Source organism: Solanum dulcamara, chromosome 7 (assembly GCF_947179165.1).
Source record: "Solanum dulcamara chromosome 7, daSolDulc1.2, whole genome shotgun sequence".
Lineage (NCBI taxonomy): Eukaryota > Viridiplantae > Streptophyta > Magnoliopsida > Solanales > Solanaceae > Solanum > Solanum dulcamara.
In genome coordinates, this window is record NC_077243.1 from 12512146 (window position 1) to 12525824 (window position 13679).

The 13679-nt window shown below is 34.6% G+C and overlaps 1 protein-coding gene across 1 annotated transcript; it reads right to left on the reverse strand.

Annotated features, from left to right (window-relative positions):
* Positions 1-3877: 3877 nt before the first annotated feature.
* Positions 3878-13404, reverse strand: LOC129895036 (putative D-cysteine desulfhydrase 1, mitochondrial). The gene is made up of 10 exons (XM_055970665.1): positions 13055-13404; positions 12880-12945; positions 11360-11554; positions 10936-11046; positions 8805-8896; positions 7512-7604; positions 5948-6005; positions 5755-5868; positions 5208-5305; positions 3878-4361 (listed from the first exon to the last, which is right to left on the reverse strand). The coding sequence occupies exons 1-10, from the start codon at positions 13292-13294 to the stop codon at positions 4157-4159; spliced, it is 1272 nt and encodes a 423-aa protein (XP_055826640.1). The 5' UTR covers positions 13295-13404; the 3' UTR covers positions 3878-4156.
* Positions 13405-13679: the final 275 nt, after the last annotated feature.

Consider the following 13679-nt stretch of genomic DNA (forward strand, 5'->3'; position numbering starts at 1 on the left):
TAGCAGCACATAATTAGTCTAAATCAAAATAATAGTTATCGCGGCCGCGGCCGCGATCGTGGCAGTGGTCGTGGATGTGGGCGAGGACGTGGTAAAAACTAAATAATTATCGTCATCATGATGGAAATAAACATGAGAACAATAAAGTTCCTTAAAATAATCCTTCGAGAGGTAAATTTAATATTTGTCACTGATGTGGCATGAAGGTTCATTGGGCACGTGAATGTCGTATGCCCGATCATTTTGTGAAACTTTAAAATAGTGCCACAACACACACTATTTTAAGAGATAAGAAATATTTCTCTTATTTGATTATGAAAAAAATCTAATGTTAACACAATATCTGGTAGTACAAGATTAATTGAAGGATCCGAAAAAGTTAAAGTTGTACTTATCGGAGGAACAAATTTTAACAATTAATGAAACATTATATTGTAGTAAGTCTCAAAGAAACTTATTAAGTTTCAAAGACATTCGTCAAAATGACTATCATATTGAGACTACAAATGATGAAAAAAATGAATATCTTCACATTACTACAATGATATCGAGCAAGAAATTTATACTTGAAATATTACCCGCTCTTTTATCCGGCTTATACTTCACAAGTATTAACATAGTTGAAACACATGCTATAGTAAGCCAAATGTTTACTAACTCAAATGATTTTATTATTTGGCATGACCGGTTGGGCCATCCCGGTTCTAATATGATACGCAAGAGAGTCCACATGAACACTCTTTGAAGAACCAAAAGATTCTTCAATTTAAAGAATTCTCTTGTGATGCATATTCTCAAGGCAAATTGATTACTAGACCATCAGTAATCAAAGTGGGAATTGAATCCCCAACATTCCTGGAGCGTATACAGGGTGATATATGTGGGTATATTCACCATAATGTGGACCATTTAAATATTATATGATTTTAATAGATGCATGTACAAGATGATCATATGCGTGCTTATTATCAACTCGTAATATGGCAGTTGCGAGATTACTTACTCAAATAATTAAGCTAAGAGCACAATTTTTCAGATTATGCAATAAAGACAATTCGTCTTGATAATGCTGGTGATTTCAGATCTCAGGAATTTAATGATTATTGTTTGTCCACTGGGATAAAAGTTAAGCATTCGATTGCTCATGTTCATACTCAAAATGGTCTAGCAGAATCATTGATTAAACGTCTCCAATTAATTGCTAGACCAATGCTTATGAGAACAAAACTTCTCATTTTATTATGGGGTCATGCTATTTTGCATGCATCATGTCTTGTGCGGATCAGACCCACAAGTTATCATAAAGTCTCTCCATTATAATTGACTTTTGGTCACAAGCCGAACATTTCTCATCTTAGAATATTTGGATGTGCGGTATATGTCAAAACTAACAAGTAAAAGTAATTTTTTTTAAAAAAAACTAATATTTTGATGTATTCATTATTTGACCTTTCTAATTAATTTAAAAATTATGTATTTCCTTATTTAGTCATGACATTAAAAATGTAGTAAATCTCCTTTTAAAGGTTACAATTTATTTTCACATGATATTTTAAACTTTGAATTAAATTGCTTATATCTTTATATCAAACAATAAGTTTTAGATAATAAAAATCAAGGTAACATATTACAATTGATGGCGAACATTTTGTTAATGTGAAAGAGTCTATCAATATAAATAGTTAAATACTAACATTAGATATGCAATAATGCTAACTTATCATATCTTTAATATCTGTAAAGACAAACTCAATGAATAGTAATGTGTAGTAATAGCAAATTGGTTCTCGTGACTCTAGAGTGTGGCTCAAGTAAAAGGCATAAAACAATTTTAAAAAGAGATCTTATGTTCATTAGATAATTTTTTAATATAATTTTTTTTGTAATAAATGATAAGACACGGATAACTATACATAAATTATTGTATGTTATCTATTATCACAAATGGATACTTTAGGTAAGTTCTAAGTAATTATAATTTTAAAAACTTTTTCAATAGAGTCAATTTTATGCAACCAATTAAAATATTATTCTAAAAGTAGTAGAAATATTTAAAAATAGAATTAATACTTTATTTGATTGAGACGGTTAATTAGACTATCATGTTTACTTGTATAATATTCCGTATTTATTTTTAATGATAAAAAATGGATCTAAATCATCAATGTTACGCTTTCAAATTAAAAGGTAAGAGAATGTATTTTTTAAGTTTAATTATTTGATAATCTGATTAGTTGAGCTTGAATTTTTCATCTTCGATTTTTCAAGGGGATTGAACTTAAAATGTCAAGAAGATCCTTTAAAAAATTGAAGAAGGTGTATCATACCAAACTCCAAGCCACGAAAGAGTTGGGTGGAAAGTGCAGAAGCAAAACGAAGAGCCGATTAGCTACTCCTGCAGCAAAGCAAAATCAGAGGCTACAAACATGTTTTCAAATGAAGGAATGGTCTTGAAGATTTAGAATTTTCGGAATATAAGAGTGATTGATGCTCCAGATTTGGTATCACTAGAGTATGAAGGATATCTTATTCCTCAACTTAAATTTGTAAGAGAATCAAACAAATTGAAGAACTTTATTCTTGATTTTGTGGATACAATTTGGATGCTGAGTCATTTTGTCGGTGAAAGGAATTGTTAGGATTTTGCCTAATTTTTTTTAATCATATTTGAGTTTTATTTTTTTCAAAAGGAAAGTCACAGCATTACTTTAATTGCTTTTACTTTTCTTGAAAGGCTTTTTCATATTTGGTTATTTTTCCTTGGAAGAAAAGTTTAGAACTCTATAAATTGAATATTTCTCTTTAGTCACATGACCAAACTATATTAATAATATGTTTTTATTATGCTTTTTTCATCTAATTTATCGTCGATATGATTTGCGATTGTAAGCTTTTGCATGACGTCAATTTGAATTTACGACAAATTTGATAATAATAAAACTATTTATCCAGCTACACGTAAATCAAAGGAAGTACTAATATCGATTCATGTGTCTTTCCCACAGTGTTGACAATTACGTGTTCCAACTTTATTTTGGCTTTCAGGAAAATTACCTGGAATATACACGCCAATTTGAGTATTTCCGCTCATAGGTAACTCCATAGTTTTTGACTAGGACCCCAAAAGATATATAAGTACTTTTTAAATAAAAATATTATATTACATCCTCGTTGACGAGTTGATTCCCACCTATAATTCCATCTTCATTTCAGATGGAAAGTTTTGGGATTGATATTGTATTATATATAATATTTTCTACATTATCATACAAGATTATCATTTTCAAACTATAATTTCCGTTCCTTCCAACATTTCTTTTACCAATTGCAATACATATTTTTGAAAATATTTTTTCTTAGAGAAAATGTTTACAAAATTAATTAAATAAAAGTATTATATATCATAAAGGATGAATCAGTTAACTCACAAAAAATTATATTAATAAAAATTAGGTTAAAAAGATTGTTACTGAATATTAAAATTGAAAAAGCAATCATAACCATAAAAGAAACAAATACAACAAAATCAAACTTGAGGGCAACTAATGTCATTATCTGTTTAGTTTTTAGCTGTAGCACTTCAAAGATAGAACTAATATGATTTGAGTTACTTTATTGATACACAATAAGCGCTAGTGATTTTAATAGAGTTTGTTGTAGTTGAATGAACAATTAAATTATTCACTCGTACGGACACGTAAGCAATTTGTACAATTAGCTCAAGAATTGAGAGATCACATTTGATTTGATATCTAGATAACATAAATTGTATAACTGCCTCATTGCTAGTCATGAGCCCTCTACTTGAACAGCAACCATTTACACTCCAATTATTTAAGAAAAATATTTAGAAGGTTCAAAATTCCAGGAAAGCAACAAAAAAAAAAGGCTATAGATGATTGTATTCCATTGGCCTAATTTTTGGTAGGCAGAGTTACATTTACGTGTGCCAGTGACAGTAACATTGAGGTGAGCATAAGATACCATCATTATTTAAACAATCAAGGGAGAAACCTCACCCTAAAATGTCACTAAAGGCTGACCCTAGGATAGCAAGAAGAAACCATACCTCCATAACACAACTACTCTTAGAAGTGGGCAGAAAACACCTATATTCATCTAAATCTAGCAATGTTATCACCTTTTCCCGGTAATTTCAGAACATTTTGCCGATGCCTTCTTGTCTAGGGATAGATTCATTGATATCCATTTTACGCCATTTGCCCATTAATGAGACTATTTCATCAGCTTTGTCATACAAACCTAGTAGCCCACCTGTGTGTATGAAGAGAATCTTTCTTCCCTCCCACTTTCTTGGATTTGCACCCATGTCTTTCATAATTCCATAAGCTGCTTTACCACTGTGAGAATTAACAATCAGAAGAATGTGTCGATAAAGTATCCTCGAGAAATCAATATGAGTAGTTTGAGTTGTACATCAATCATGTCTAACTGTTCTTGTTTGCTTTAGGTAAAAATTCAAGTGCAAGGTTCAGTTTCCAGACTTCCATATGCGGGGGGAAGTCAGAGGAGTTAGTAGATTGAATTGGCAATGTATAATTGTATAGGGTTCTGGGCAGGGGTTTAAGCACACTTTAGATGCTTGTAAAGTTTCCAACTTAGCACCTTTTTCTGGGGTGGCTAAGTTTTTACTGAATAGAACTGTTACTTATCTCAAAAAAGTTTACAACATCAATATCAATAACGTTGTTTCTTTATTTCCCTTTCCTGGTTAGATTTAGTGTGTTTTCTGAGATCTCAAGTTACCTGAGTTGGGGATGCTTTTGTAACACAAAATGTTATGATATTAAGTACAAAAATCAGCAAAAAAGGATTCCACCATTCTATTTTTATTTTTATTATAAATAACCCAGGATTCTACTATTACAGGTTTTATAGTGAATATATTATTCTCCAACCTCTTCAAGATTTGATGCATTCATAAGTTATGTTGCTAAGACTCTTTAAAAATGCCGATGGGTATGTGTCAGAACCTAAAAAAGTACTGTAGTTTTTGGAGGATCCGACAAGGGTGCGAAACATTTTTGGAGAGTCCAAACGGCATAGTTCATAAGAATAGGCTGTTTCTAAGACTGGAGAACATGTTAAATGTAATACGTTTTACATAGTACAGGCAATCCTGTGTACAGTCTGTCGAAGGCTGACATGCCATGACGTAAAAGATGAGAAGGCACAATTGGCCATACCTGTAGACAGGGTCAAGAATAACACCTGTGGTTTCAGCAACTTGCTTCACAAATTTAAGCTCATCAGCGGTGCTCATAGCATACCCAAGGCCTTTTGCCTGTTAAAATACGAAAGTGCAAAGACAAGAATAGTTGATACCAAGAGGTTCCTTAGAGAACTAGACTAATATTTCATATGCAGAACTACTTCCATAATTTCCTCTTGAACATGGATGTAAGATTTCGATGACTAACAGGGAAAATATCCATCAAAGATTTCGGCCATGAAGGTCTTTCAAAAATAAGTGTTTTTTTTTCGTTTGAGCATTGCCATTGCCGTTTACGTTAAAAATCAAAAGCTATGTTGGATGTGTAATATGGGAAGAAAGAACATTTACAGTTAAAAAAGAACAAAATATCCATGAATTATAACCAATAGTTGATATCACATTGTTTTTATCGTGAATTAGTATGTCAATAGTTATTGAGCAACAAGAAGTTACACAATAAAATGGATGAATGTAAAACAGTTATGCTTAAAGAAAAGAGAAAACAATGAAGTCCTTACAGTTTCGATGCTAACAATATCACGGGAGCTAACCCCTGCAGTAATTCCGTCAAGTAGGCCTTGAACATATTCATAAAAGTAATCCGGATCGTCACAGACACAAAATGCATTAATCTACAAATCAAACCCAGTTATTAGTGACGTTTTTTTTTTGTGAAGATGGGGGCAATTTCAAATAAGACAAGCAGTTTACTTTTGCTTTCAAGCCACTGAGCATGGATGCAATTGCCAAACCAGCGACTGTACCCCCACTGGAAACCATTGAGACATAGCATTGAGGTTAAAACACTGAAAAATAATTAAATCACGACTTTCACCATAAGCTAACTCCAGCCCCAACAAAAGATCATTTTTAGGAAGTTGAAGTTACTCATCCAGTATGGGAATGCATTCCTGAAGAAGGGTAAACAGAAAATAACAGAAATTCTACTAGAGATACACAACTGAGGCATCTAGAAATGCAAAAGCAAATGTCTTCAGGTTCAATCAATAAAATGTATTAATAAGTAACAGTTCTATTAGAATGCATCAAAATAGCTGGATTTGCATAGAGAACCTGTTGAAGACATTTTTTTAATAATGGTGGTGGCCGGGCCAGTTTTTGTGCTCCTCGCATAATCCACTGGGTATCTGCTACCTCCCACTAGCTAAGGTACCACGTAACTCTGGCCGCCAAGGTTTAGGCAGATAAAGAAGAAATCATCTAGTATTTTTGTCTCCACCGTAATTTGATCCTTCTTTTTTTTATTATTATTACTATTAGAACCATAGCTTGGGTGATTTTATTGCAGCAAAGAAGAAATCAAGCCTGACCCCTCCATCTCCAAGAAAACGGGAATAAACATTCCATTTTAAATGTGATGACACAGACATCTTAAGCTTACAAAACACTTCAGCTAAAGCACTAATTCTGCATACTGAAGGATTCATCCCTCTACGTAGTTGGTTCAGAGAAGAAACTCCTTCTGCCCCTCTCACTGCCTTCACTAGATTATGGTGGTTATTTGAACCCTAGTCTCTAATGTTTGAACCCAGTTCATTGACCACTATGCCACACTCTTGGGCGCATAGAATCTGTTGATCCTTCAAAAGCACCTATCATGGAGGCTCAACTGATGCACGCAGAGATGTAACGCAAAGGTTTTTTAATCTGGTTTTTAAAGATAGAGATTCTCAAATGATATGCTTTGATAGGAAAACAGGTTACTAGGAAGCACAGAAAAGTTGGCTGTCACCCAAAAGAAGTGACGGAATTAATGTCCAGGGAGAATCTGTTAAAAATTCAAAAGATCCTCCAGCAAGGTAACTTAATTTGTCTACCAAATTTGTCAAGACCCTAAAACATCCCCTACGGTGTTATGATGCCTGGATCAACAAAGTAAGATCCTCCACAGAAAACAGATACTCAAAACATATATCAGAGACACTGACATGCATTGATGCATTAAAGAACAGCTATCAGAGCAACACTCACTAAAGTATCAAACAAGAGACAGAGAGCGAGTGTGTATGTGTGTCTAACAGAAGTCAAGCAAATATTAGGCATATCATGGGTCAAATTGAGTATAATGTTCCTTATTAAGAGTACAAGTCTCGATCATTCTCTATGTTCATAGTATATTCCTATTTATTTTGGGACAAACTTCTCAACCATATTTTCAGCAAATCTTGCTTTTAATTCCAAGCATGAACAATTTGAAATGCAACAATCTCATGTATAGCATACTATGGTAAAATTATGCAGAAGAGGTGCAAACCTGCCACAAGCTACAACAATGTCGTCGAATTTCCGAGCAATGCTCGAGTGCTGAAGTTGTTGCTCCACTTCCCTGATTGCCTCAATATAGCCCCTAAGAAAATAGTCACACGTAGCAAAATTGGTGAACTAAGGCACAGATTTTGTATTCCTTCCTGAAGTAGGGCAAATTTCTAGAACAAAAATTTGCTCAGCTGTGTGCAGTAAATCAGAATGTATAACATCACTCTCCATTACTTAAGGATGACAACCGAGGGTCAGAGCGTAACTCGGTACAAGACCCCAGCTAAGGGGGCAGCAGTTGGGTCATGATCAGACTATTAATTCGACATGCTTTAATATAAGCCTTTGAGAAACTTCCAAACAAATTAAAGGGTTGAACCCTTGGTTATTCAACTAATGATGCTGATGACAATCTTTTTCTTTAATCATGTATTTTATAAGTCTATGAATGATGGTATAAACACCAGCATATAGAAAGTACAACCCTTGGCGTGTATTTTAACCGGGCTACTAGCTTCTGAACAGCTGATAGCTCTGTTAATCAAGAAAATAGGTCATCCTTGGCTACCCTAGTGCCCTCACATTTGTGTTGAAAAGGAATAACAGAGATATTGACATGCGGCAAAGAATATCAACAACCAATCAAAAGAAAAGGCTGAAGAATGCTAATGCAATAATCCATAAGGTTATTTGACTGTTCAATATCAAGAGGCCAACAGAGAGGGTTTCAGTTGGTAAGAAGAACATGAAAGAGTAGATTGTACTTCAAACTTTCTACATGGGATTCATTTCAGGGTAGCAGGTAGGACCTTCTAAGTATCCCTGTAGCACAGGGTTAAGCCTCACTGGAGTTCTAAAATTGACAGCCAGTTTCAATAGAAACCCAAATAGTCATCCAAATATAAGCGTCAATGTAAGACACAAAACAGCAGAGGAGAGCGAATGAAATAAGTGAAGACAATGCTTGCACCAGAAGTAACCAGATAAGACTGCACTCTATGGCTCAATTTGGGGCCACGATATGGAAAAGATATTCACTACTGAAGGATTCACAATGAATAGGGAATGGGCTACATATTCATTTCAAATTAAGGCAAGACGCACTAAACTCAGAAACTAAAGGTTATTATTAAGAACTTTTGGCAACATGTTGATGCTTCAAGCACCCAATATAGTCCAATACACATATCAAGGTGCAAGCGAAACACTGGAAATTAGGAAGAAGAAATGAAGTAGGTTTAGACTTTATCGGCAGAGGGAACAAGAAGTTGCATAACATAATGAGCCTCACCAGGTTCCTAGAGAATTGGATCCACCAACAGGGATGACATATGGCTTTCTCCCTTCATTTAGCAGCTTTTCTTTCAATATTTTGGTAAGAGCCTGTGGCATAACACACATTATGATCAGTACTATAATAATAAAGCCTATCAGCTTAAGACTACTAGAAACAGACAGACAGTACAACTGAAAATTGGCCAAAGTTCAGTTATTAGTTCCACTTGGAATATCAGGAACACGTCACAAAATTGGAGGGCAACACTAGTTCTCACCTCACCTATTAATCAGCAACTTTTTTCTATTTCTTTTAATTTTGTAACAAGACTACTGATTTGACATGGTATGCATGGCATCACATTCTTGCATTGACTAGCACTAGTCCACCAGAGACAGAATCAGTGAAATCCTCAACCAGTCTCCATAACAATGGCAAAGGGAAAAGTTCTAGCATGTATTTTATTTTCATTCGGGGTAGAGGGAAGAGAGAAGGGGTATTCTCCTGTGTATTTTGAAGGAAAGGAACACGCCAATATTGAAGGAAGAAGGAAGAGACAGAACTCCTTGACGCTTCAATTGAAATTTCACTAGGTGAATATCTGGTGTTGGTGAGAAAAATAGGATCCAGGATTTTGAGTCGCTGGTTGCAAAACAGGTAGGTGCACAAACCAAATCTTCTAAAAAATGTACTGTAATGCAAGAAAATAACTAGAAATAAAAAAAAATAAGAAATTGGAAAAAATGCAATTAGGTAAAATATATGAAGCAACAACCATGTCAATTAAGATTCAAACCCATTTTAAATTTCTAAACTCAAATGTAAAGATCAAGTTTACAGTTTGTAATTCACAACCCTCTCTTAGAAATTAGTATGTCATTTTATGAGGTATTTTTATTGTAACTTTTCCCTCTGATAAGAGAGTTATTTATATTGTTAGTCCTGCTATCTATAAGATAGTGTGTCTGGTCAGCAAGTCGTACACCTGAGTGTCTTAGTGCCTGCACTGAAGGGCTAACTAAACGTGTGAGACATTAAATTATCACTTCACCTAGCTTCATGGTTCAACTATGCATCATACAGGTTTTAAAAACATTGGCACCTACTACTACTTTGTTGAAGGCAGGTGGAATTTAGTACAAAGGTATGCTTTTTCAAAATGTTCAACTGTACAATTATATTTCTAGTCTAAGGCAATAAGTGCGACAGCAACTTTTGTGTCCATATTATATATGTCCCTGTTGACAGGTTAGAACTGAAATAGTATCTTAATTTTCCTGAATTTAGTACAAAGGTATACTTTTTCAAAATGTTCAACTGTACAATTAATTTCCATGTCAAAGGAAAGAATGCGACTGCAACCTTTGTGTCCACATTACATATGTCCTTGTTGATAGGTTTAAACTGAAATAGTATCTTAATTTTCCTGAATTCCTATCTAAGTAGAGGGCAGTATAGGATCCCCCGTATTGTACTTTCCTTTGTGTTTGGACTTGGTTAAGCATTGCACGGGGAAGCAATTCCCTCGAGTCTATTTCAACATTTCTTACTGATCAACCCAACGAGAGAAGTGAAAGAAATTATTTGAAACTGAAACAACATACTGGCTTAATGAAATAATTCCAATGTATGGTTAACCTTTATAGTAGAGTCACTTTCATGTGTAATACTGCAATATAAAGTTCATCAACTCCAATAAGTGATAAGGATGGAGTCTGCATTAAGTTCTTGATTTGTAAGCTTAAAATACTCATTACTTGGGATTGTTGATGCATAGAATATTGTCTTCACACTGGTATCTATTTGGGTATGGAGTCCCAGAAGATTATTAAGGATCAGTAGTTGACAATCAAAGAAAATAACATGGATCGCAAAATAATAGGTGATTTATCGCTTGACAATTTCCAGTGAGACATACAAGCACATCATAAACAGCTGATGCAACTAGTACATATGATACTAGAACAGGATGCGCAGCTTTGTAATCTAATCAAACATCTTCAAAAAGTCTCTTTGCAGCATCAAACTACCTTTACCTCAAAAGTCTCCTTGTGCAAGCAGCGGAAAGAAAGAAAAAGAGCCTAAAACTTAATGCAATAAAAACACAAGAGGAGGAATGTAAAATTACGAGGAAGAAAGAACAGACCTCACTGCCAACTTTTGCATATTCTTCTTTTGAAACAAGATCAATGTGTGCTCCAACTAAACGGTCAACAAGGAGGTTCCCAGTTAATCCAGGATCTTTATCCACGAGTAACTGTGACATAACTAAAGAAGTTATTCACATCAACAGGAAGATATGACTTTCAGAAGATGAATGAATCAAATAGAATATTTTTTTTTGTTGATAAAAGGTAGTGTTATATTCTTCAGCATTAAGGAGATGTCGGGTACCATCAAAAGATCTTTAAAACTGGCTCAAAGATGAGACAAAAACTTGCTGCACAGAAACCTTTAAGGATCTTATAAAATCTAAAATTTGCTCAGCATCCTCTACAGCCTCCTCTTTACACCAAAAGAAGAAAGTCCTTTGAAGTAAACAGAATACCAAGAGAACGATTATGGTATACCTTTGAAGTGCGTAAGATGAGATAACAGTCAAGGTTTAAGTACTTGGCAGCGACAGCAGTAGCACGACAGTGATTACTTTGTATGCCACCTATTGTCACTATGCAGTCAGCGCCCTGTGCCACAGCATCTGCCAGCAAGAACTCCAGCTTTCTGACCTTGTTTCCACTCAATTGCATTCCTGACAGATCATCACGCTGCAAATTCAGAGTTAGTTAGTGTTATAAAGCGCCTGGAATAGTGACACTGGCATGAAAACAGTCGAACAGATAAGAGAAACAATAGCACAAAAAGAAATCCTCATACTCAGGCTCCCTGTAAAACAACAACTTGCACTTTATTTATACCATGAAATATTTTCCAGAGGAATCATTTTCTTGTTTTAATATGTATATTTTCTAGAGGAAGGTTTACCATCTATCTTATAAACGATTGTCGTCTAAGCGTACCTCTTTGCAGTGACCCAACAAAGCGCAAATTATCCAGATAATCATGATGCAAAATGCACTTGATGGACATCAGTTGAGACGAAAGCTAGGGGAGTGAATGGGATTAGATACCCCAGTAATCCTTAACTTATTCTGATATTTTCTCAGTGTGGTGTATTCAATCATGTCCTTTAACTTGTTTTCCTTTTATTCTGTTTTCCTCTTTTTACCCTAAAACACATACACAAAAACATACACACACACACGTTAAAAAGTACTCATGTCTAATGCCACTGCAAATAACTTCGAAAAGTTATTTCAAATATTTAGGTTATCCCATTCTTCATTATTAGCACGAAAATAGAAGGATACATTTGTTATCACTTTACCCCCTAGTTTCGTAGTAGTTATCACAATATATTTATCTTTTTACCAGTGTATATCCTCAGAAAAACATTTATATGTCGTAATACCAATATCCAACTTATTAATCAAAAATATACCAATACCCAACATTTTATGCATCTATATGAACACATAAACTAGGTGGTTCATGTATTACATATAAATGTTTCGAGTAATGACTCCAATAAAATTTCATTGGAATGAGATCTATGTTATCAAATATGTAGCTAACATTTCTAAGACTTTGACTGCTCTTTTCTTATAATTATTTATAACTAAAAAGTGAAATTCGGGCACTCAAATTAAATATACCATACACACGAAATATGCAGTAGATTGAAGAAACTCTCTCACACAGTTAGTATGAGTAACAACTTCACAAGTACTTCCTTCAAGCAGACATGCATAAACCAAAATCACAAAAATGCCGGATATAAAATCAACATTTCTCAAGTCCTGAAATGATCGGAGCAGACCACATCATGTTTGCCTCGTAAAAATCAGATATCTTCAGTTAACATTGTTTCATTGCTCAAACAGAGTTCTATCAAGCTAGCGCCTAGCACTCAATAGCTTAAACACTTCCTCCTGTTTTTTGTGCATAGTGAATGTTTTGCGCGTCTTACACCATCATTATTTCAAAATGGATTAGCTTAAGATAGAGGAGAAGTGAAAAAAAATGAATTTACCTTTAACCAGACCTCGGTGTTCTTCGGCAAATTAGGCAGGTTCCACTGGTGAATTGGAGTCGGAAACTAACAACAATCCCAAAATTTCAAAAACAAAAAACGAATGATTAATCCTCTCGCGCGCTTTACACAAACAAAGAATAACCACAAATATATAGAGAGATTGTTATCTTACATGACCAAGTGAAAAGGTGTGAGAGGGAATGGGGCTAAGATGTGAAGCCCATGGAGGAGCTTCGTAAGGCTTCTTCGTCAGAAACTGAAAGGGCGATTGATGAGCCTGGGAACTGGAATCCTCCATTGATGATTTGGTAAGGCAACACTGTTTCTTCAAGTTTAACGCCTTATTCAGTTGTGCTTGTTGCAAGGGAAATGGGGATACTCTACTGAAGCTGCCCCATTGGCAACTCAACATTTCTTTTGATCTTTCCCTTTTCTTTGTTTTTTTCTTTTTGTAGTTTTTAACAAAAAGGATATTCCGCTGATCGGCCGGCCGTCTCCCAGCATCGGCCCGCCACTATTGATATTAAACCCGAATCAGCACAATTTTAGGTGGTGTTTGGCCAAAATAGTTTTTAGGAAAAGCTTGGAAAAAATTTGGGAATGAGTGTTTTTTTTTGGGGGGGGGGGGGGGGGGGGGCGGGGGAGATAGAATTAAAAGAGATTTTTGAGTTATCTATTTGAGGATTTAAGACACAAGTTTTAAAAATTTGGTAAAAGGAACTCTAGTATAATTAGATATTAATGGGTTATGATAATTTAAAAAAGAATATTTTTATACACCCCAAAGTTTTGCTATT

Bases quoted from the DNA above. Each gene is read 5' to 3' on its own strand.
- LOC129895036 (XM_055970665.1), bottom strand. From the start codon at position 13,294: ATGTTGAGTTGCCAATGGGGCAGCTTCAGTAGAGTATCCCCATTTCCC. The intron at 7,605-8,804 runs GTGAGGCTCATT...CTATTTTCTTAG, and splicing joins TCCAATTCTCTAGGAACCTG to GGGCTATATTGAGGCAATCA. The intron at 5,869-5,947 runs GTAAACTGCTTG...TTTGATTTGTAG, and splicing joins TCAGTGGCTTGAAAGCAAAA to ATTAATGCATTTTGTGTCTG.